Source organism: Ursus maritimus, unplaced genomic scaffold, assembly GCF_017311325.1.
Source record: "Ursus maritimus isolate PB19 unplaced genomic scaffold, ASM1731132v1 scaffold_19, whole genome shotgun sequence".
Taxonomy (NCBI): domain Eukaryota; kingdom Metazoa; phylum Chordata; class Mammalia; order Carnivora; family Ursidae; genus Ursus; species Ursus maritimus.
The window spans coordinates 42,774,969-42,795,628 of record NW_024424341.1 but is presented as its reverse complement, the minus strand read 5'-3'; the positions used below and the strand labels follow the sequence as shown (position 1 = coordinate 42,795,628).

The following is a 20,660-nucleotide window of genomic DNA, read 5'->3' as shown; positions in this document are numbered from 1 at the left end:
AACGTGGCGGCGGGGACGGTGGGTCCCGGGTCGCTCCGCAGGACGAGCCCTTCGGGGGTCACTGTCACCTGGGGTAAGCGCCAGGCGCGGCGGCCCCCGGGAGACGCGTCGGGGCCCGGGTCGCCCCGCAGGACAAGCACTTCGGGGTTTGCTATCACCCGGGAAAAGCGCCAGGCGCGGCGAGACCCGGGAGACGCGGCGGGGCCCGGGTCGCCTGCAGGACGAGTCCGCCAGGGGTCGCTGTCGCCCGGGGAACGTGGCGGCGGGGGTGGCGGGGCCCGGTGTTTCGCAGGACGAGCCCTTCGGGGGTCGCTGCCACTCGGGGAACGCGGCAGGCGCGGAGAAACCCGGGAGACGCTGAGGGTCCCGGGTCGTCTGCAGGACGAGCCCTTCGGGGTTCGCTGTCACCCGGGGAACGCGGCGGCGGGGTGGCGGGTCCCGGGTCGCCCCCAGGACGACCCCTTCGGGGGTCGCTGCCATTCGGGGGACGCGGCAGGCACGGCGACACGCGGGAGACGCAGCGGGTCCCGGGTCGCTCCGCAGGACGGGCCCTTCGGAGGTCGCTGTCACCCGGGGTAAGCGCTGGGCGCGGCGACACCCGGAGACGCGGCGGGTCTGGGTCGCCTACAGGGCGAGTCCGCCAGGGGTCGCTGTCACCTGGGGAACTCGGCGGCGGGGGTGGCGGGTCCCGGGTCGTTCCGCAGGACGAGCCCTTCGGGGGTCGCTGTCACTCGGGGAACGAGGCAGACGCGGAGACACCCGGGAAACGCGGCGGGTCTTGGGTCGCCCCGCAGGGGGAGTCTCCCATGGGTCGGTGTCACCCGGGGTAAGCGGCAGGTGCGGCGACACCCAGGAGACGCGGCGGCGGGGACGGCGGGTACCCGGTCGCCCCGCAGGACGAGCCCGCCGAGGGTCGCTGTCACCCTGGGTAAGTGGCAGGCGGGGCGGCACCCGGGAGTCGCGGCGGCGGGGACGGCGGGTCCTGGGTCGCCCCGCAAGACGAGTCTGCCGAGGGTCGCTGTCACCCGGGGTAAGCGCCAGGCGCGGCGACGCCCGGGAGACGCGGCAGGTCCCGGGTCGCCCCGCAGGACGACTCCGCCTGGGGTCGCTATCACCCGGGGGACGCGGCGGCGGGGGTGGCGGCTCCTGGATTGCCTGCAGGACGAGTCCGCCGAGGGCGGTTGTCACCCGGGGGACCCGGCGGAGGGGACAGCGGGTCTCAGGTCGTCCCGCAGGACGAGCCCGCCGAGGGTCGCTGTCTCCGGGGGGACGCGGCGGGGGTGGCGGGTCCCGGGTCGCCTGCAGGACGAGTCCGCCGGGGGTCGCTGTCACCCGGGGCCCGCGTCCGCTCACTGCGTGGCGTGCAGTTTCTGGTGGTCGAGGAGGTGGACCATCCAGGGGAAGGCCTTCCCGCAGACGCCGCACTCGAAGGGCCGCTCGCGGCCGGAGGGCTCCGCGCGCCGGTCTCCATCCGCGTCCTGGGCGCAGGGGCCTCCATCCGCCGCTTCCAACGGGCCGGCCTCCCCGGGTCCCTCGCCCCCGCCCCGCCGGGGCCTCTTGCGCAGCGGCTGCAGCTGGTGGATCTTCCGATGCTCCTCCAGGACGGAGGCGTGCAGAAAGGCCTTGCCGCACTCGGGGCACGAGAATGGTCCCTCTTCCAGGTGGCGCTTCTGGTGCTCGATGAAGTGGGTGACCCAGGTGAAGACCTCCCCGCACTCGGCACACGCGAAGGGCCGCGCCCCTGGGGGGACTTGGGTCGCCGCTGAGCTCCCCGAGGAGAGGGCAGCAGCCGGTTGCCCCGCCTCTTCAGGGGAGGCTTTGGTGTCTTTGAGTAAGGGCAGGTGGGTGCTGCTGGCATCACTGTCCCCAAGTCTCTTTTGGGGACTGCTGCTCTGAGCACTTGGAAGGGTGGGGTCTGCAACCAGGCCGGGCTGAGGGCTCGGGTGCAGGGGCCCCTCGGGAGCAGGCCCTTGGCCTCCAGTGCCCTGAAGCACAGCGTCCCTTGGGGCAGCCCCTGCCTGCCAGGCACCCCCTTCTGCCTGGGGAGAGTCCTGGGCCAGCCTGGGGAGGATGTGTCTGTTCCTTGGGGCTCTGTCCCCAACCTGCCCACAGGGAGGTTCATCCCAGATACTAGGCTTCAGAGGCGAGCAGCCCAGGCCTGGGGAGGGTGAGGGAAAGGGTTAATTGTTAGTGAAGGGGCCGGGGCTGGAGGCCACACCCTGGGCATCTCCCTGCCCCCCTCCCCCCAGGACTGCAGAGAGGAGCAGGCAGCCAGCTGTCTTTACTCAGTAGGGCCTTAGTGCCCGCAATCCTTTCCTTTCTTAAGATAAAGGGCTGGGGGGGCTGGGGGGCAGATCCCAAGGCCCTGGGCCCCCTTGTCCTCACCTGGGCAGGCTGCTGAGGGGACCCCATGCTGCAGTGTCTTCTGTCTGTCTGCCTTCATGCTAGGAGGCTGAAGCCCTGGTCAAGGGGTGGAAACGTTTGAGTGGCTGTTTCGGGAGGGGGGGGCGCGATATCAGTCCCCACTCCTGGTGTGCACAATTTCTGGGGGAATGTATAGAGTTCATCACCAAAGCCCCCCGACACTGCCATCAGCAAAGTCAAACCCTTGCCAGACCTTAAACCCATTCCCAGCCCTCAGGATTGCCGTCGGACCCAAACACTCACCGAGTGAGCCCAGGGTGCAGGATGCCTCGGCCCCCGCCCTGGTGTGGGGACTCCGCTGGGGCTGGGCAGGCTGCAGCCACTCGCCCTCCTGGGGGAGCCCCAGCTCCGATGCCTGGAATGGCAAACACAGTCCTGCTCAGCAACTGCCCCACGCCGCCCAGGGCTTGGAGCAGCCACCAGAGAGCCATCTACCCAATGCCCCCACAGGAGAGGGACAGCATTGCCTCCTTTCAAAAATCCAGGAATAGTAAAACTAAAGCCACCGCTCCCCCCCCCCCCAAAAAAAGGTGCAAAAAAAAAAAAAAAAGCCACCAAACCAATAAACAGTATTTAGTAAGAGTTTATTGTACATATAAGAATAGTCTATGAACTGGGAGCTTTCAAATCAAAGACTGATATGAAGCCTGGAGGCTTATACAGTGAAAATGAGGAGGTTGTTTAACCTTCTTGATGATGGTGATTACAAAGGGGGTTTCCAGACAGCAGGGGTGGCTCAAAGTGATTATCTTACACCGCATTTAGGAAGATGACTTAACTTTCTTTACTGATCGTCAGAGGCATTTGCACGAGGTGGCCCAGGTTATGTTTTGCTTGTTTTGCAGAACACACTAAATTAAGTCTCACTTATGTGGTGAGTGGTTTTGTCTGCTCAGGGAATGTTCAAGTCTGGTCTCCATTTTGTATTTAATTTTAACACCCCAAATGCACATTCCCAGAGGGCTGTTACTAGGACTAGAGACATAATTTGAGGGCCCCCCTGTGCAAAATGAAAACTCAAGGCCCCTTTGTGATGGTGAGTTCTAGGAGTCAATGTGACTGAGCTAACGGATGGCCCAGTAGCTGGTAAAGTATCATTTCTGGTATCTGGGGGGGGGGGGGGGGGGGCGCATCTCCAGGGAAGACTAGCATTTGTGCAGGCAGTCTCAGTAAAGATCATCCTCACCAATGTGGGTGGGCCTCACCCAATCCGTTGAGGGCCCAAGTTGGACACAAAGGCAGAAAGGTGCGTTTGTGCTGTCTGCTTGAGCTGGGACAGCCACCTTCAGCCCTCAGACATCGGACCCTCCTTGATTCTTGGGCTTTGGACTCAGACTGAGACTCCTGTGGTCTTTAGACCTTTGGCCTTGAGATAAGAGTCCCCTGCCCTGGAGATGGCTTTCTGGCGTCTCCGGCTTGCAGACAGCAAATCAGGCACTCCTTGGCCTCCCTAATCGTGTGAGCCTGTTCCTTGTAATACATCTCTGTATGTCTGTATAAATCCTACCGGTTTTGCTTCCGTGCAAAACCCTGACTAGTACACCTTCACTTGAAAACCACTGATGATTTCACAGCAGCAACATGGCATTAAACAGAGCACCGGGCCCTATGTAAGGACTGAGGTCAGTATTACCTGTGGGGCTCTGAACTGTCCCTCACAGCTGCCCTGTCCCTGAGAACAAGGTCCCAGAGGGTGATGAGCAGCAGTGGGGGTCCAGGTCTCACCTATCACCAAAGCATTCCTGTCACCCATCCCACCAGCAGGCATGCAGCGGAGTCTCTCAGAGCTTGCCACTGAAGAGTAAGGATCTGAAATGTATGGCCCTGGCTTTGCATCTGGGCTAGCCCTACTGTGTGGCCCTGGGCAAAGGGCTTTTCCTCTCTGGTCCAGAAAGGGGATATCTGCACAACATGTTCTGAGCCAGGCACCCGGCCAGGGCTTGACAAACCTGCACTGCAGTGGCTGGATCATTCAGGGTTTGTGGCTAGAGGAAGAGCACAGTGACCCCCTCAGTACAAATGGACAATATTCGAGAAAATGTGCAGGGGAAAACAAGAAGTGAGACTCAACCAGGAGGTCAAGCACATGTCAGAAAGGCCTGTCTTGGGTCGGTCTCTGCTTTCTGCTGCTCTCACCCACCTGGGGTACAGGTGTGGGGATATAAGGCCCCCCAAAGGCCCAGGCAGTGACTGCTAGGCACTAGGGACTGCCAGAGGGAGGGAGCTGGGGATGGGGTGTGGTGGGAGAGAATTAAATTAGGAGATTCTTCACTTTCAGACTGGGAAAGTGTGGATCCTGTGTTTGGCTGAATTACTGATTTTCTGTTTCTTACTAAATACTAATTTTCATTGTAGAACAAATACCTGTTGAATTCTGTAACAGTCACCAGAGGGTCTGCCATCTGCAAGGGGGCAGACAGGAGTCCCTCTCCCTCTTTCTGGTACCTGACCGCCTGAGACCCTCAGCTGCTGAGAGTCCTGCCTCCTCCTCAGTGGCCCGAGACCATGACCATGGAGAGTGAGGGGTTGGGAGAGGAGGCCCAGGACCCGTGTGTGTATGTGTACGTGTTTGGGGGGGGCATGCTAGGGCATGTTAGTTCCCCTGACTTGGAAGCGTGGGCCACCATCCAGAGACGTCTGAAGATACTGACAAACACACTTGGGCCAGGCACAGAAACCAGGACATTTCTGAGCCTTGTTGATAGCTCTAAACACAAAAAATGTCCCCAAAGTCTTGTTGACCAGGGCTCTGATCATTCCACGGACAGTGCAGGGCAGTGAGTGGGATGCGGGGACCCACATCGGTCGTCTAATCAGCCAAGAAAAAGAAAATAAGAACAATGGGAAATGTGAATGCCAACCAGCTGTTTACTGCTGTTGGGGGATTACTGTTAATGGTTCTAGTTGAGGCAGTGGAGCTGGGTTTCTGTCTAAAAAAAGAAGAGTCTGGCAGCTTTGCCAGAGGTTGTGGGTGTGTGGGTGTGGAGGGATATAATAGATGAAGGGGGTCAAAAGCTACAAACTTCCAGCTGTAAAACAAGTAAGCCCCGGGCTTGTAATGTACAACATGGAGACTACAGTTAATAATACTGTATTGCATATTTAAAAGTTGCCAAGGGAGCAAATCTTAAAAGTTCTCATCGCAAGAAAAAATATTTGTAACTTTTTGTGGTGATAGATGTTAATTAGACTTACTGTAGTTGATCGTTGCTCAATATATATCGAATCATTATATTGTACACCTGATACTAACATGAAGTTACACATCAATTATATCTCCATAAAATATTAAAAATAAAAAGATATTATAGATACAGTTGGGGGGAAAATGAGACCTTGAAGCCCAGGCCCTACTTGTAGTGCATGGAGATGGGGTGTGAGCATGTCAGTGATTTCTGGAGGGGAGAATCCAGGATGGAAAAGGGGTTTCCATCAACACATCTGGCTGTGTGTCAGACACCTGTGGCCCATCTGGGGCTGACTTCTCCATCATGTGCCAGAAACAGAGCCCAGGGACCATGAAGCTTTTTAAAAAAGGAGTTTCTTGCAATAATGTTTTAATGTCTTTTAAAATTAGTCAGAAAAAAAAAATGAATGTAGTGAATACTCCAGCCTAGAATATATTCATCTTTGTACCAAATGGTCATAAAATATAACTTACTATTTTGTCTAAGCTCATGAGTATAACTTTGATACGATTCTTATCAGACAAAAATTTTTAGGGCCCAGGAAAGTCCTAATACAACCCTGGGTCCATTAGTCTGTTCTCTCTATTTTGGTGTATATAATGTGTATTTGTTTCCCGTGGCTGCTGTAACAAAACTATGACACGCTTAGTGGCTGAAAACAGCACAAATTTCTCTTACAGCTCTGAAGGCCAGAAGTCTGCAGTCAGTTTCCCCAGGCTAAAGTTAGTGTCTGCCAAGGCCCGTTGCTTCTGAAGGCTCCAGGGGAGAGTCTGTTTCCTGGCCTTTTCTCAGCTTCTAGACACACCCACCTTCTTTGCCTTGCGGCCCTTACTCCACCTTCACTACCTCTGTGCTCCAGTCACTGTCCTGTCTTCTGTAGTTAAACCTTCCTTTGCCTCCCTCTTACAAGGACACTTGGGATTACCTTTAGAATCCAGTCAGATAATCCAGGCTAATCTCCTCTTCTCATGTTCCTACCTTAATCACACCTGCAAAAAGTCCCTTTTGCCACCTAGGGTAACATTCCCAGGTTCTAGGGGATGAGGACATGGACATTTGGTGGGCAGAGGGGGTTGGTGGAGGCATTATTCAGCCTACCATACAGTGTGTGGTTGAAGTTTTCCACAATAAAAGGTTATACAAAAAGATATTTCCTCCTGCAAGCCTAAAACAAGACAATTAAGAATAACTCTTTTTTTTCCCCCCAGCAAAAGCAGGTCAGAGGTAGAGAAATTCATGCAGGTGAATTCAAGGACGGGGATGATCTGCTGCTGATGTCTGCAAAGGTACACAGGTGTTTCTTTGGTGGGGGGAGCTCTTTTGCAGAGCGGTGGGTGCGTTATTCATCTTTTGTCTCATGTTTTTCTTTAGATGTCTTTTTTTCTGTTGTTATGAATTAAATAAAGAATGAAAATGGTCTCCAGGCAGAGCATAGTAGCCAGAGAAGAAACAAGATACAGACTAGTGGGTCCTTAAAAAAATCAGCCATGCAAGTCAAAAAACCTCAAAATGATACTAGACCCCAGCATCATAAGAGGGGGGTGGTCTCTGGGAATGCAGGAGGAACTGGACTTTGGCTTGATGGGAAATATCATTTTTAATGGTTCCTTAATTTAACTTAATTTTTCTTAATTTTGCTTAATCACATAAAAGTGTGTGTGTGTGCATGTGTGCACGCACGTGTACAATCTGTTAATTTCACATATATAGATTTGTGAAACTACCACCACCATAAGGACCAGAATGGTTCCACCACCCAGGGAAACCCTCTCGTGCTACCCCTGTATAGTCACATTTTCCCTCCACCCAGAACCCCTGCCTGGCAACCGCTGATGTGTTCTCTGTGGCTATCATTTTGTCTTTTCAAGAATGTCATATAAGTGGGATTTCATAGTATGTACCTTTTGAGATTAGCTGTTTTGACAGCATAATGCCCTTCAGATCCATCCAAGTTGTGTGTGGATCAAGAGTTTCTTCCGTTATATTGCTGGATAGTATTCCATGGTGTGCAGGATAAATGATTGTTTATCTAGTCACACGCACACATGGGTTGTTTCCAGTTTGGGGCTATTACAAACAAAGCTGCTATGAATATTTGTGTACAGGTTTTTATAGGAACATAAGTTTTTGTTTCATCTGGGTAAACATCCAATCCCAGGAGCGGGATTGCTGGGTCATATGTCACGTATATACTTAACTCTGTAAGAAACAACCAAACCGTTTTCCAGATTGGTTTTACCACTTTGTATTCCTACCAGCAATGAACCAGTTCCCGTTTTTCCACATCCTTGTCAGCACTTGCTGCTGTCCCTCTTTCTACTTTTAGCCATTCCAGTAGGTGTGTGGTGATATCTCATCATAGTTTTAATCTGCATTTCCCTGATGGCTGCTGATCTTCAGCATCTTTCCATGTGCTCACTGTAACATTCCCATTTTGAAAAGGGAAGGGCATGACTCCTGTGCTTTTTCTCTCTGAGCGTGGACTTAGAAAACAAAAGGAAACCAAAGATGCTTCGAGGTCGCTTGTGAATGGCGTGGAGGGGCTTGGGAGGAGAAGGTGGCAGTATTGGTCGTGACTGAGGGAGGCCACACGACCCCCATATGAGAGAGAGGTACGATGTCTCAAGGACACCCAGTCTGACAGTCATGTGCAGGGCATGAAGGTCCTGACAGGGCCTTAGCGTTGGAGGTTAACGTTTGAGAGAGTGGAAAATTAGTGGGAGACAGAAGGGGCCTGTGGTCTGAAGAAGCGGGAGGTCACGGAGGTGATGGGAGGTGAGAGCAAGGGGCTGTGAATCTGCTTGATGCCAGAGGGAAGGGAATGTGGTTTGGTTTTTGTTTCTTTCGTGCTTTACCTGTTAACAAATCTACGTGGTCTGGCCCCCACTGTTTTAATCACTCCAGTCCCTGCTGGGGGCCTGTCCCCTTCACTCTGTGATCTCCAGCCACACCAAGTTTCCCTTGGTCCCTGACATATGTCATGGTCCCCTCTCACTTGGGGCCTTTGCAAGAATAGATCTTGCTGTCGGGGATGCGCTCTTGGAGTCTTTCCCAGCCCCTCCAAGAATCCACAGGATTCTTTGGTATGAGACCACTACAGGTACTAATACTATGGATGGCATCTGGGCCAGGGCACCCAAGCTCCTATGTGGCAGCACTTGGAGTGGCAGCACCAGAAATCTCTCAACATACCCAGCAGGTAGTTGAGGGTGGGGACCTCAGCATCTGGCTGTTGCCTGGTGAAGGACTAGTAGAGGGCCTGGGTGGAGGGGGATGAAGATGGTCTGCAACAGAGCACAACCCTGTTAACTGTATTTTGCCCAGCACTGAGCTGCAGCAAGTTTTGGGATTTGTGGGACAGGTTAGAGGTGTGGAGTTCAGGCTTCCTGGGAGTGTTGGGACAGCCTTGCACAGAGCTTGGATGGGATGTCCTTCAGCCTGTCACAGCACTGATGCTCATGGTGCCCCAGGAATGTAGGAGCATGGAGCCAGGGGCCCTGGGCTCACCTGGGATGGGTCTTTCTGGGACCTCGGGCTCTTCCTGTCTTCCTCCTCGCTGATGCTCTTGTCCTGGTGGTCGGTGAGAGATACCAGAACTGGGCGGGAGAAAGGGATGGTGAGAGGCCTGTGTGACCCAGAGCCCCTAAATCCCCAGATTTCCTGCACACGGAGAGCAGCCAATCCCAGGAGCACCCCAGTGAGGCCAAGGCAGGAACAGTAGTATGCCACTGCCTTTATCCTTCCAACAAGCTTCTAAATGCAGCCCCACCCCCCTGCTCCAGACTTTTCCATGGCTGCCAGTCATGAGGCCACGATGACACAAGAGGCAGCTGAGGACAGGTCTTCTCACCTAGCACTCCACCCCCATGTGTGCCCCTGAGAGGCCCATGAGGACATTTCCTGTAGCACTGACTAACATGGAAAGCCTGGAAAGGGGCCTCATCCCACAACTGGAATCTTTCTGAGGCAGAATGCAGTCAGGTAGCAAAGATAGTTGAAGCAGGGCCCCATGGATCTACCACAAAACACATTGTAGGGGGACAAAAGCCAGGGCAGGATAACAGTTACAGAAGGACACCATTTATAGGTTTAGGACATGGGAAACAGAGCCATACACTGTTATGGATGCAAAATAAGAGGAGAAAGTACAAACATGCACATGCAATGAGAAATTCAAGGCCTTGTCCCCCTCTGGGGCAGCAAGGTGAGCAGGACAAGAGGAATGTGGGGAGACCTGCACTGTGGGCCCAGTGAACTCCACAGTGTGTCATTTCTTTAAGTAACACCCTAAGCTGCCTTTCAGTTAGGCTCTGAGATGGCTTCATGGCAATTACATGGGTGTTCGTTATAATACCTTTCATACAGTTTTGTAGGCTGAAAATATGTCATATAAAAAGCAAACAGTTGCTTTGGAAGGCAATTTGGCAGTTCCTCAAAAAGTTAAATGTAGAGTTACCATATGACCCCATACTTCTCTTCCTTAGATGTGTTTCCAAGAGAAATGAAAACATGTCCACGCTAATATCTATATGTGAATGTTCATAGCAGCATTGTTCATCAGAGTCAAAAAGTGGAAACAACCCAAATGTGTGTCAAGTGATGAAGAAACAAACTGTGTATATCCACACAGTAGAATATTGTTCAGTCATAAAGAGAATGAAGTACTGATATATTTTACAACATGGATGAACTCTGAAAACCTTATGCTAGGTGAAAGAAGCCAGACACAAAAGGCCACATATTATATGATTTCATTTATATGAAATGTACCGAACAGGCAAACCCATAAAGACAAAAAGTAGATTAGTGATTGCCAGGGGCTGCGGGGAGGGGAGAATAGGGAGTGACTGCTAATGGTCTGAGGTTTCCTTTTGGGGTGAATAAAATGTTCTGGAATTAGATGGTAATGATGGCTGCACAACTCTGCGAATATACTAAAAATCACTGAATTGCATATTTTTAAATGGAAAAATTATATAGTATGGGAATTATGTTTCAATAACATTATTTTTAAAAAGCAAACAGGAAGGTAACATTGCCAAAAATGGCAGAATAGGGAGCTCCCAAAATCAGTCCCTCCACTGAAGCAACAATCAAGCCAGCAAAAACTTTCAGAGTTAACTTTTGGGAACTTTAATCTGATTTTAAAAACAAAACAAAACAAACAAGGATGAGGGAATGCTTAATGAAGAAAGAAGCTATTAAATTTCACTAGAAGGTATTGTGTACCTGCCTACCAACCCCATTCTGCAGCTAGGAGGGGCTGTGTGAATGGCAGTCTATGTTATTGGTGTGGCTTGCTGTAGCCACAGGGGGCAAGACAGATCTTGTTCCCAAAGCATTGCATTTGTATGTCTGGTGACCTGTCTGGTGACTCCCTGAAGGATTAGTTCAGGGGTTTACCTTTGTTATGCCCTCTCAGAACTGTCAGGACTGGAGTGGCCTCCTGAGCAGCATTTGTCAAAAGCATTTAAAGGCATATACTAGCCACAACCACCTGTAGCAGGGATAACAGATGGAGCAAGCAGCAGAGAGACCAAAGAGCCTAGGAAAGAAGAGTCTGGAGAAAGAGGTACATGTGGGAGTAAGGGCTTTACCGCAGAGTCTAGCAGGCCATGCGTATGATCAGGACTAAACACATGGTGGGAAATGAGAAGATCCCAAGCTTTCATATCTGGTTGATCTTTAGGCCCCTTGTAACCAGAAAGTGAAGGCTCAGGAGGGCTGTAAATGGAGAGGCTAAGGAGTATCTCAACTCAGAGCCAACCTACAAAAATCAGGAGAGTTTTGTTTTGTTGGCTCCAGGCCCTAAAGGAAATTTCTGTCACATCTCTGGCCAAACACTGAATTAATGAAACAGAAACTTTAGTGAGCACACACAACAAAGAATGTAGTATTTACAAAAATAGTTTAGAAAAGTTTCCAAAATGGGGCACCTGGGTGGCTCAGTCACTTAAGCATCTGCCTTTGGCTTGGGTCATGATAACAGGGTCCTGGGATTGAGCCCTGCTTCAGGGTCCCTGCTCAGCATTCACTCTCTCTTTCAAATAAATAAATAAAATCTTAGAAAAAGAAAAAAGTTTCCAAAATAAACAATTACAACCTACAGTAAGCAGCATAAACAAGCCCTGGGGAGGGAAGAGAATCTGGTCTCCAGAGTTATCACATTATATTATCAAATATTAAAAATGCTTAGTTCCCAACAACAAATTAAGAGGCATGCAAAGACCCAAGAAAGTGTATCTCATTCACAGGAATAAAAATAAATTAACAGAAACTGTCCCTGAAGAAGCCCGGACATTGGATTTACTAGACAAAGATTTTAAATCAACTGTCTTAAATACCCTCAAAGAGCTAAAGGAATCCATGAACAAAGACCTACCAAAAATCAGGAGAATGATGTTCTTAACTAATAAAGGATATCTATAAGGAGAAATTATATAAAGGAGCCAAATAGAAATTCTGGAGTAGAGAAATACAATAACTAAAATGAAAAATTTGTTACGGGGGTTCAACTTCAGATTTAAGCTGGCAGAGAAAAGGATCAGTAAACTTGAAGGTAAGTCAATCAAAATTATACAGTCTGAGGAGCAGAAGAAAAATGAACAGGGCCTAAGGGACTTGTGGGACATCATAAAACATACCAACAGACACATAACGGGAATCCCAGAAAGAGAAGACAGAGAAACAAAATATTTGAGAAGGCAATGCCTGGAAACTTCCTAAAATAGATGAAATACTTGAATCTGCAAAGAAGCTGAACAAACTCCAAACAGGATGAACTCTCAGAGATCCACACCGAGACACACTATAATCAAACTGTTATGTGGTTCAATACATCAAAATCAAGCTATGTAATGCACCATATTAATAGACCACATGATCATCTCAATTGACACAGAAAAAGCATTTGATGTAATCCAATGCCCTCTAATGATAAAAACATCATAATTCTGAGGGACTGAAAGCTTCCCCCCAATCAAGAACAAGGCAAGGATGTTTGATTTTACCACTTCTATTCAACATTGTACTGGAAGTTCTAGCCAGAGCAATTAGGCAAGAAAAATGAAAAAAAAGAATCATCTACATTGGAAAGGTAGGGGCACCTAGCTGGCTCAGTCAGTAGAGCATGCAACTCTTGATCGCAGGGTTGTGAGTTCAAGCCCCACTTTGGGGTAGAGATTACTTAAAATCTCTTAGGGTGCCTGGGTATCTCACTTGTTAAGCATCTGCCTTCGCCTTAGGTCATGATCCTGGGGTCCTGGGATCGAGCCTCGCATCGGACTCCCGACTCAGTGGAAAGCCTGCTTCTCCCTCTCCCACTCCCCCTGCTCGTGTTTCCTCTCTCGCTGTCTCTCTCTGTCAAATAAATAAATAAAATCTTAAAAAAAAAAAGAAAATCTCTTAAAAAATAAATATATTGGAAAGGAAGAAAAACTATCTCTATTCACAGACGGCATGAGCTAATAAGTGAATTCAGCAAAGTTATAGGATACAATATCAACATGTAAAAATTAGTTGTGTTTCTATAAAACATCAGTGAACAACCCAAAAAGGAAACTCAGAAGATTTCATTTACAACAAAAAGAGCCAATTCTACTTACAGAATCAAAAAGAATAAAATACTTAGGAATAAATTTAGCCTGAGAGATACAAGACTTCTACACTGAAAACTGGAAAACTACTACTGAAAGGAATTAAAGAAAATCTGAATAAATAACATCATCATCATTATTATTAATAAACACATTCTACGTTCACGGATTGGAAGACTTAATATTGTTAAGATGGCAACACTCTCAGTGATCTACAGGTCCAATGCAATCCCTATCAAAACCCTAACACTCTTTTTTCCTCCTTTTTGCAGAAATGGAAAAGCTGGTTCTAAAATTTATATGAAATTGCAAGGGACCCAGAATAGCCAAAACAGTCCTAAAATAGGACAGAGTTGGAAGACACCTACCTCCTGATTTCAACACTTAACTACAGAGCTACAGTGCTGGCATAAAGATAGACATACAGAATTGAAAGGAATTGAGAGTCCAGAACTAAGCCCACATACCTGTGGCCAATTGGTTTTTTCACAAATGTACCAGAACCGTTCAGTAGGGGAAAGAAGAGTCTTTTCAACAGTGGTGCTGGGACAACTGGTAATTCACATGCAAAAGACCAAAGTCGGAGCCTTGCTTTGTGCAGTATACCCAACAGTGCCTGCTACTTGCCAAATGCCCATCCTTGGTTCTTCTGTTCACCCACGCCTCCCCCTCCTGTATCGTCTATGCACCCACTAGGTGTCTGGTACTGTCCACTGTCCAGAAACCACCTGAAGGTGCATGCAGAGCTCTTGCTCTCACGAAGCTCACATCAACTAGGACAGAGAACAAACATGCAGGGAAAGGATAAACCCTATACACATCGCAGAGAGGCGAGGACCCTGGAGAACATGAATGGGGTCCTGCGTGGTAGCCTCTCAGAGGGATGGATGTCTGAGCCAGGCCTAGATGATGAGCTGGCTATCCCTGGATCCAGTGAGGGTCAAGGCTGCAGGGCTATAGGGAGGCGAGGCCCTGGAGGCAGATCAAGGCACACAGCCAGGACAGGGATCTGCGGTCAGCCCCACTGCAGGGCTGGCATGGGAGGAGCTGACCACTCCCTCTGCTGCTGTGCGGACAGAGGATAGGGTGATGGGTGTAGGGAGAGCAGGAAGCTGGGCCTGACATTAAACTTTTAAATTCTGAGGCCTCCATTTCAAAGACTGCCATCTGTAATAAACATTTGCAGCTGTGTGACACAGCTACTAGCAAAAAACCAGGTAAGGAATTGGGCTGCCCCCACTCATGGAGGTCCTCATTCAGAAAGCCTTGGGTGGTCTAGATAATTGACAGTTTGGGTGACCCACTACTTCCTACTCACATCCTAATTCCCACTCTTCTGCTTTAAATTAGCCAATAAAGACTATACCTCTGAGACCCTAAAATAGCCTCCCTCCAATAAAGGCAGAGCCCCCGGGGCAGGCTCCCTATCCCAGTGCTCTCCCTCTTGTGCTCGAGAGCATCAGTATCAATATATGGGCTGTAACGGGGACAACAGTCCTTGGCACCCAGGTTCACTGCTGGGCCAGAGGGAGGGATACACCATGGACTAAGACGGGGAGAGACTTACTCTGTTCAGTTATTTTTCCAGACACCAGCCATCAGGGGCTTCAGGTGGAAATATTGGGTCTGTCTTCACCCTGCACTTGCACCCCGGTGACTGGAGAGGGCCACCCACAGAAAAGAGGAGAGCCAGGCTCCTGATGGATTCCATCTGGGCTTCAGGCACCCCACCCACAGCCCTGCCCCAGCCAGTCCCCAGGCTCCCTTCCCTCAGTGCACATCTCATCCTGCCCCTTCCCGCTCCTCACCCTTCCCAAGGAATGAATCCCGGTCTTGAGGCAGCAGCATGCAGATGCCTCCTGCCTGTGTCCCTAACTTCCAGGCATTCACATGGCAGGTAGAGACGCTTTATCAGGCCGAACCACCTGCTGCTCCAACTATGTCCCTGTCCACAGGACCACAGCCTGGCCCCGTGCAAAACATGTACGTGATCTCCTTGCTAAAAAATGATAGGGAACCTCAAGATGGCGACAGCAAAACATTAACACCAGCCTGGGCCTCCTAAGCTTGAGGCCCTGGAGGCTGCATGGGTCCGCCAATGGCCAGACACAAAAGCTTTTTGGCCCCTTAGTCCCTGGAACAGTGAGTTCCAAGGACCACTTTATCTGCCTTGCACATCTTCATGATTCCACAGGAACCTGGGAACAAGACTCCATGATGCCATTCAGTGCCTTCCAACTTGGACTATGCTCTTGCCTCTGCAAAATGCAACATGCAAAACTTTCCCGAGCAAGTCAGCCAGCTTCCTGTGGGCAGTGTGGATACCTGGGAACCCTGTTTTCTGTAGATTTCAAGGCTTTTCTGAACCTAGGGCCTGAAGACACCCGGATCACAGCACCCGTGCCAGGCCCTGAGGGTTGACCTCCTCGAGATGTGATGGGGTCTGCACTTCTGTTGACATTACAAGGAAAGAGGGGAGCCCCATTCCATGGGACTGGGGCCTGGGAGGATAGCAATTCTACAGAGTCACAGGGGCAAGAAAGCATGAGGACAAAGCCCCTGCAGGGGAAAGGGGGCTGAGGGAGAGAGGTGGCATCAGATTCACCTGCAGACCTTGCAGCTACCTGAGACCCCTCTGTCTGCTGAGCTCTCTCCAACACCCGTTCTGTGACAACTGTGGACCTAGGCATCAGTCTCCATAACCAGCCGTGGACCTCTGGGATGGGTCTGTGCCCCATAGCCTGGATGCGGGGGAGGACTAGTAACCTCCAGGATTCCTGGACAGGACCTGGGGTGGGGCGGGGACACGGTCCACAGCACCTCATGTGGGCTGAGAGACCTGGGGTCCTGAGAGAGAGAGCAGACAAATGCAAAGCCACAGGCCAGATGGACACATGGTAAAATGGAGAAACCCTCAATTACCGACTGAGCGAGAGAAGTGAGGCAGACAGAGGCGTGCAGCACAATGACATTTATGTAAAACAAAGAAAAACACAGGTGTGTGATACGACAATGTGCACTGGCAGGACATGTGCAGGCAGGGGTTTGCTCAGATGGCCTGGGGCGCTGCTGGTCGGGAGAGGGAACGGGACAGGAGCGGGTGGGGGGTGGGTGGGAGCAGGGCTGGGTGGATGCGACACTCCGAGTCCGAAAGGAAAAAGAAGCGCGATCCTTGGGCACCGGGCCACGGAGACATTGGCCAGCCACTCGCTCTTAGGGGTGAGGCCCGTCCCCTCACCTTCCTGCTGCGACATCTGTGTGAGGTCCTCCACCAGGCTAGCGGCCTCCCTGCAGGTGCGGGGGCCCTGCGACTGCACCCAGGTCCTCATCTTGCTGGGCAGCGCACTCAGGAACTGCTCCAGCACCAGCAGCTCCAGCATCTGCTCCTTCGAGTGTGCCTCGGGCCGTAGCCACTGGCGGCACAGCATCCAGAGCTGGCCCAGTGCACGGTGTGGCCCTCCTGCCACGCGGTACTGGAACTGTCGGAAACGCAGGCGCCAAACCTCGGTATCCCCAGGACTGGCTGGCTGAGGAGCCCCGTCCTGCTCCCCCAGAGCCGGGGTCTGGGGATTCCTGGGGGAGGCGAGGGCTTTGGCCAATGGGAGCATCTCTCCGGCCTCAGGGGGCAAGCAGGCTGGATCCCAGGACAGTCCCAGCAGCTCCAGACAAACCCAGGTGGCAGCAGGCGGATGCAGTCAGCAGTCAGGGGCCTGCAGAGAGGGGCAGGCGCAAAGTGGCCACATCAGATGGTGGCCACCACCTTGCTCAGGACTCCCCTCACTCCCCACCTCCTTGCCCTGACCTCTAGCTCCCAAGGAACTGACCTGACCCCTCCCCATCTCATTCTGACCTAATCTCCTTCCATATGACCCTCATGGGTTACATTGTGTTGAAGACAAGGCACTGGTCACCCCAGGGCCTTTGTACCTACTGTTCCCACCCACACTACTCTCTGATGTTCATCCTAGCCCAGCTGTCACCACAGCAGGATGTCACCACGTGCTGGCTCAGGCCATCACCCTTGTCTCATCTTCACTGTGCTGTCTTCACAACTCTTACCTCATCATGAGCATACCTCATTTCCTTACTTAGCATACATCTGCCTCCTTCACTCATTTAGTCATTCAACACACGGTTTACTGAGCATCTAGGGGAATGGGATTCCTGCCTTGGTGGAGTAGCCAGCACTGCCCAGCAGAACTTCTTATGGGTTTGGAAATGCTCTCCATCTGTGCCATCCAGCATGGTAGCCACAGGCTAATATGTGGCTCCTGAGCACTTGAAATAAGAAACTGGACTTTTAAATTCCCTTTAAATGATAACAGCCAGATATGCTATGTAATAGCACAACAGAGGCCTCCTGCCCTGCCTATGCTGTCTTTCTTGCCTTTTCTAAGTTAAGGCTGAGGGAGGAGGCGGTGAGGAGGACAAGGGGGGAAAGATACTTTAAAAACAGAGGGAAAGTGGGAAGGGCAGTGAAAAAATAGCATTTTGTGCCTTTTCCAAGCTTTCTATAGTGAACATGTAACTGAAGAAAACGTTAAAGTTGTAAAAATAAAAATGAGCAGATTTTTTTTTTCTTTAACACATGTACTCTGCGCTGATCCAATGGTGAAAGTACAAACTGGCACGACCTTTCTGGAAAGCACTGTGGCAGCTTGTGTATCAAGACCATTCTGGAAGTTCGCATGCTGTGGAATTTATCTGAAATTGGGACAAAGATTTAGGCACTAAGAATCACAACAAAAGTGCCCAACAGTCAAGCCTGGTGAGATCAACTACCCTCCCATCACATGGCGGAGCATTTATGACTGCGAAATACACGGTAACATAACATGCTCAAGGGAAGCAGACATGACATACAGATGATATGAGGTACAGGGGAAAGTGGGATGCAAAATGATATATGAGGGTCCCAAAAAGGGCCGCCAGGAGAGGCCCAAGGGCAGCCAGCCATATGCTATGTTCTTCATACTTCTCTTAATCTCCCCCAAATGGTATTTTGATCATGTTCGACCTTCATCATGAAGAAAAAAAAAAAAAAGAACAAAAACATTTAGGAAGGATTTTTAATGACATGGGAAATGCTTATGACAAGTGAAAAGTGGAGGAGTATTCCACGTGACTTTTTCCTTCTTGAGACTCTGGAGAACTTTTCATGTGCACGTGTGTGGGTTTTACAATCAGGAAGGCGAGATGTACAAACGCAGGGAGGGCGACTCACGAGGGCTGTGCCCTGCCAGCAATCTTCGAGCCTGCTTCTTGCCGCCGGCAGCCTGACTGGGCGTTTATAAGCTCCGTCACCCCTGCTGAGACCACAGGCAAAAATACTCTTATGCTGTAGTAACACTTTCATATGTGTATTTTTGAAAAAGAAAAAGGGCCCGTTTCGCAGGTTCACAGGTTCAAACAGTCCTTCTGCTCTGGGATCTCAGACCTTACCCTTCTCTCCGGTGAGCAGGGAAGTGCGCCCCAGGCAGATTCCAGGGTGAAGAACCGCAGCCCCTCAGCACCCTCCAGGGTCCTGGGATGAAGTCTATGTGGGGAGAAGCTGAGTTGATGGGGGATCTAGAGGGGGGTCAAGTGGGGCTCCTAGCTGAAAGCACCTAAGGCCTATGGGCGGGTGACTGGGGCCCATGCTGGGGGAAATGATGTCCTCATGTCGGGGTCTGGACCAAATGGGGAACCCAGGCTGATGAGGGGGCCTGGAAGATGTAGAGGTCTTAAGCTGATGGGGGGGGGGGTTGAGATCTACATAAAAGCTGTGGTCTTGGGGTCTAGGAGATCCACTCTGGGGGTAACCTGGATTGATGCTGGGGGTGTCTCTGAGTGTCACTTGTAGGGCTGAAAGCCACGTGGACAGGCCAGGCTTACCTGCGGTGGGCACCGAGATTTGCCGTTGACACTGTGTCAGGTTCTGGGCTGCTGGCTGGTGGGGGGGAGGGACAACTTGGGCTGGGCCGAGTGGGGTCTGGAGTGGACAAACGAGGGTGGAGGGGCTTTCTGCCCCGGCTGATGGGGAGGGGAGATGCCACCTGGGCCGGGGCTGGGCGGAACGGCGCGCCCCGGCCCCCTGCCCACCTCCACCTCAGCCCCCCCGCGAGGCCTGCAAGGCTCGCCCGTCTCCCTCATCCCCGGGTACCTCGGGGCCCCGCGACGGCTCCCCCGACCCGGCTCGGCCCCGCCGCCCGCCTCGGGCTGCACCTCCCGCCCGAGCCCGGACTCGTCTCCACCCGCGCTTCCTCTAACGCGATCCCGGCCAGCGCCCGCCGACTCCGGCACCCTCGGCCCGCCCCGCGGTCCCTTCACGCGGCCGGCCAGCCCGGTGGGCGCACTGACGGACGAGGGACAGGCGGCGGGACGGCCGGACGGGCCGCGGCGGACTCACCGCGCGCGGGCTCCGCTCCGGCCAGGGCCGCTCCGTCATGGCGGCGCCTCGGCTTGCGAGCGAGCCCAGCCGCCGCCGCGCGGACTACAACTCCCAGAACCCCGCGCGCCGCGGGCGACCGCCATTGGCCCGGAGAGGCGCGCAGAGTCGTCCCCGAGCGTCACGCGCCGCGGGACTCCCCGGCGGGGGACGGGTAGTAACGCGCCGGGCTGCGCGGCCCAATCGGAAGCCGCCCGGAACGTGTATCTTCGCCCCCGCAGGGCCCCAGCGTTACCCTGGACAGATTCGGTCGCCATGGCAACGGGGCACGCCGCGCGGGAGTGAGGTGAGGATGGAGCGGAGCCGGACGGGGGGGCGGGGAATGGGTACGAGGACGGGCGGGGCTGCCAGAGCGCGGCGCTTAGGATCTCTCTTTGCAGTGTCCAGGCCAGACCGCAAGCCAGAATTCGATTTAAACAACGTGGTTTTGTGTTTTTTGCTTTACTGTAGGAGTGTCTCACATTTAATGTGTTAAAATATTTTTAAAATATAAGTCTGTTTTAGTAGAATATGTGCCAGAATAGGATTGCCAGATTTCGCAAATAAGTAATACAGGAGGCACGGTTAGACTTGAATGTCAGATAACAACGGTGTTTTTTAGTATTAGTGTTTCACATTTAGCGTATTTTTTAAAACCTAGAAAATGTATGTATAGTAGTAGACGTAATTTTCAGTGTAGCTATGTCTCACAGTAGGGTTGCCAGATTTAGTAAATAAAATGCAGGATGCCCACCCGAATTTAAATTCCAGGTAAATAGGCGCCTGGGTGGCTCAGTCCTTAAGCCTCCGCCTTTGGCTCAGGTCAGGATCCCAGCTCTCATAGGGAAGCCTGCTTCTCCCTCTCCCACTCCCCCTGCTTGTGTTCCCTCTCTCGCTGCGTCTCTCTCTGTCAAACAAATAAAATCTTTAAAAGAAAAAACACTTCCAGGTAAACAACAAATACCTTTTTAGTATAAGTGTGTCCCATATTTATTATATTTTAAAATCTTTTTACTATAATTATATCTAGTATAATTAATTTTTGAT

At 51.6% G+C, this 20,660-nt stretch overlaps 1 protein-coding gene across 1 annotated transcript; it reads right to left on the bottom strand.

The window, feature by feature from the left end:
• Nucleotides 1-1,183: 1,183 nt before the first annotated feature.
• ZSCAN1 (zinc finger and SCAN domain containing 1) lies at nucleotides 1,184-19,335 on the bottom strand. Its single transcript, XM_040634381.1, has 8 exons — nucleotides 19,082-19,335; nucleotides 18,650-18,743; nucleotides 16,446-18,513; nucleotides 9,120-9,208; nucleotides 6,903-6,995; nucleotides 4,561-4,564; nucleotides 2,571-2,799; nucleotides 1,184-2,172 (listed from the first exon to the last, which is right to left on the bottom strand). The coding sequence occupies exons 3-8, from the start codon at nucleotides 16,813-16,815 to the stop codon at nucleotides 1,350-1,352; spliced, it is 1,608 nt and encodes a 535-aa protein (XP_040490315.1). The 5' UTR covers nucleotides 16,816-18,513; nucleotides 18,650-18,743; nucleotides 19,082-19,335; the 3' UTR covers nucleotides 1,184-1,349.
• Between the last annotated feature and the right edge of the window lie 1,325 nt (nucleotides 19,336-20,660).

What these genes read in the sequence shown, in the direction of transcription:
- ZSCAN1 (XM_040634381.1), bottom strand. Translation starts at nt 16,815, where the DNA reads ATGCTCCCATTGGCCAAAGCCCTCGCCTCCCCCAGGAATCCCCAGACC. An exon ending in ACAGATGTCGCAGCAGGAAG is followed by an intron (nt 9,209 to 16,445) that starts GTGAGGGGACGG and finishes TCTCCCGCCCAG; the next exon opens with TTCTGGTATCTCTCACCGAC. An exon ending in CCCAGAAAGACCCATCCCAG is followed by an intron (nt 6,996 to 9,119) that starts GTGAGCCCAGGG and finishes TCATAACAACAG; the next exon opens with AAAAAAAGACATCTAAAGAA.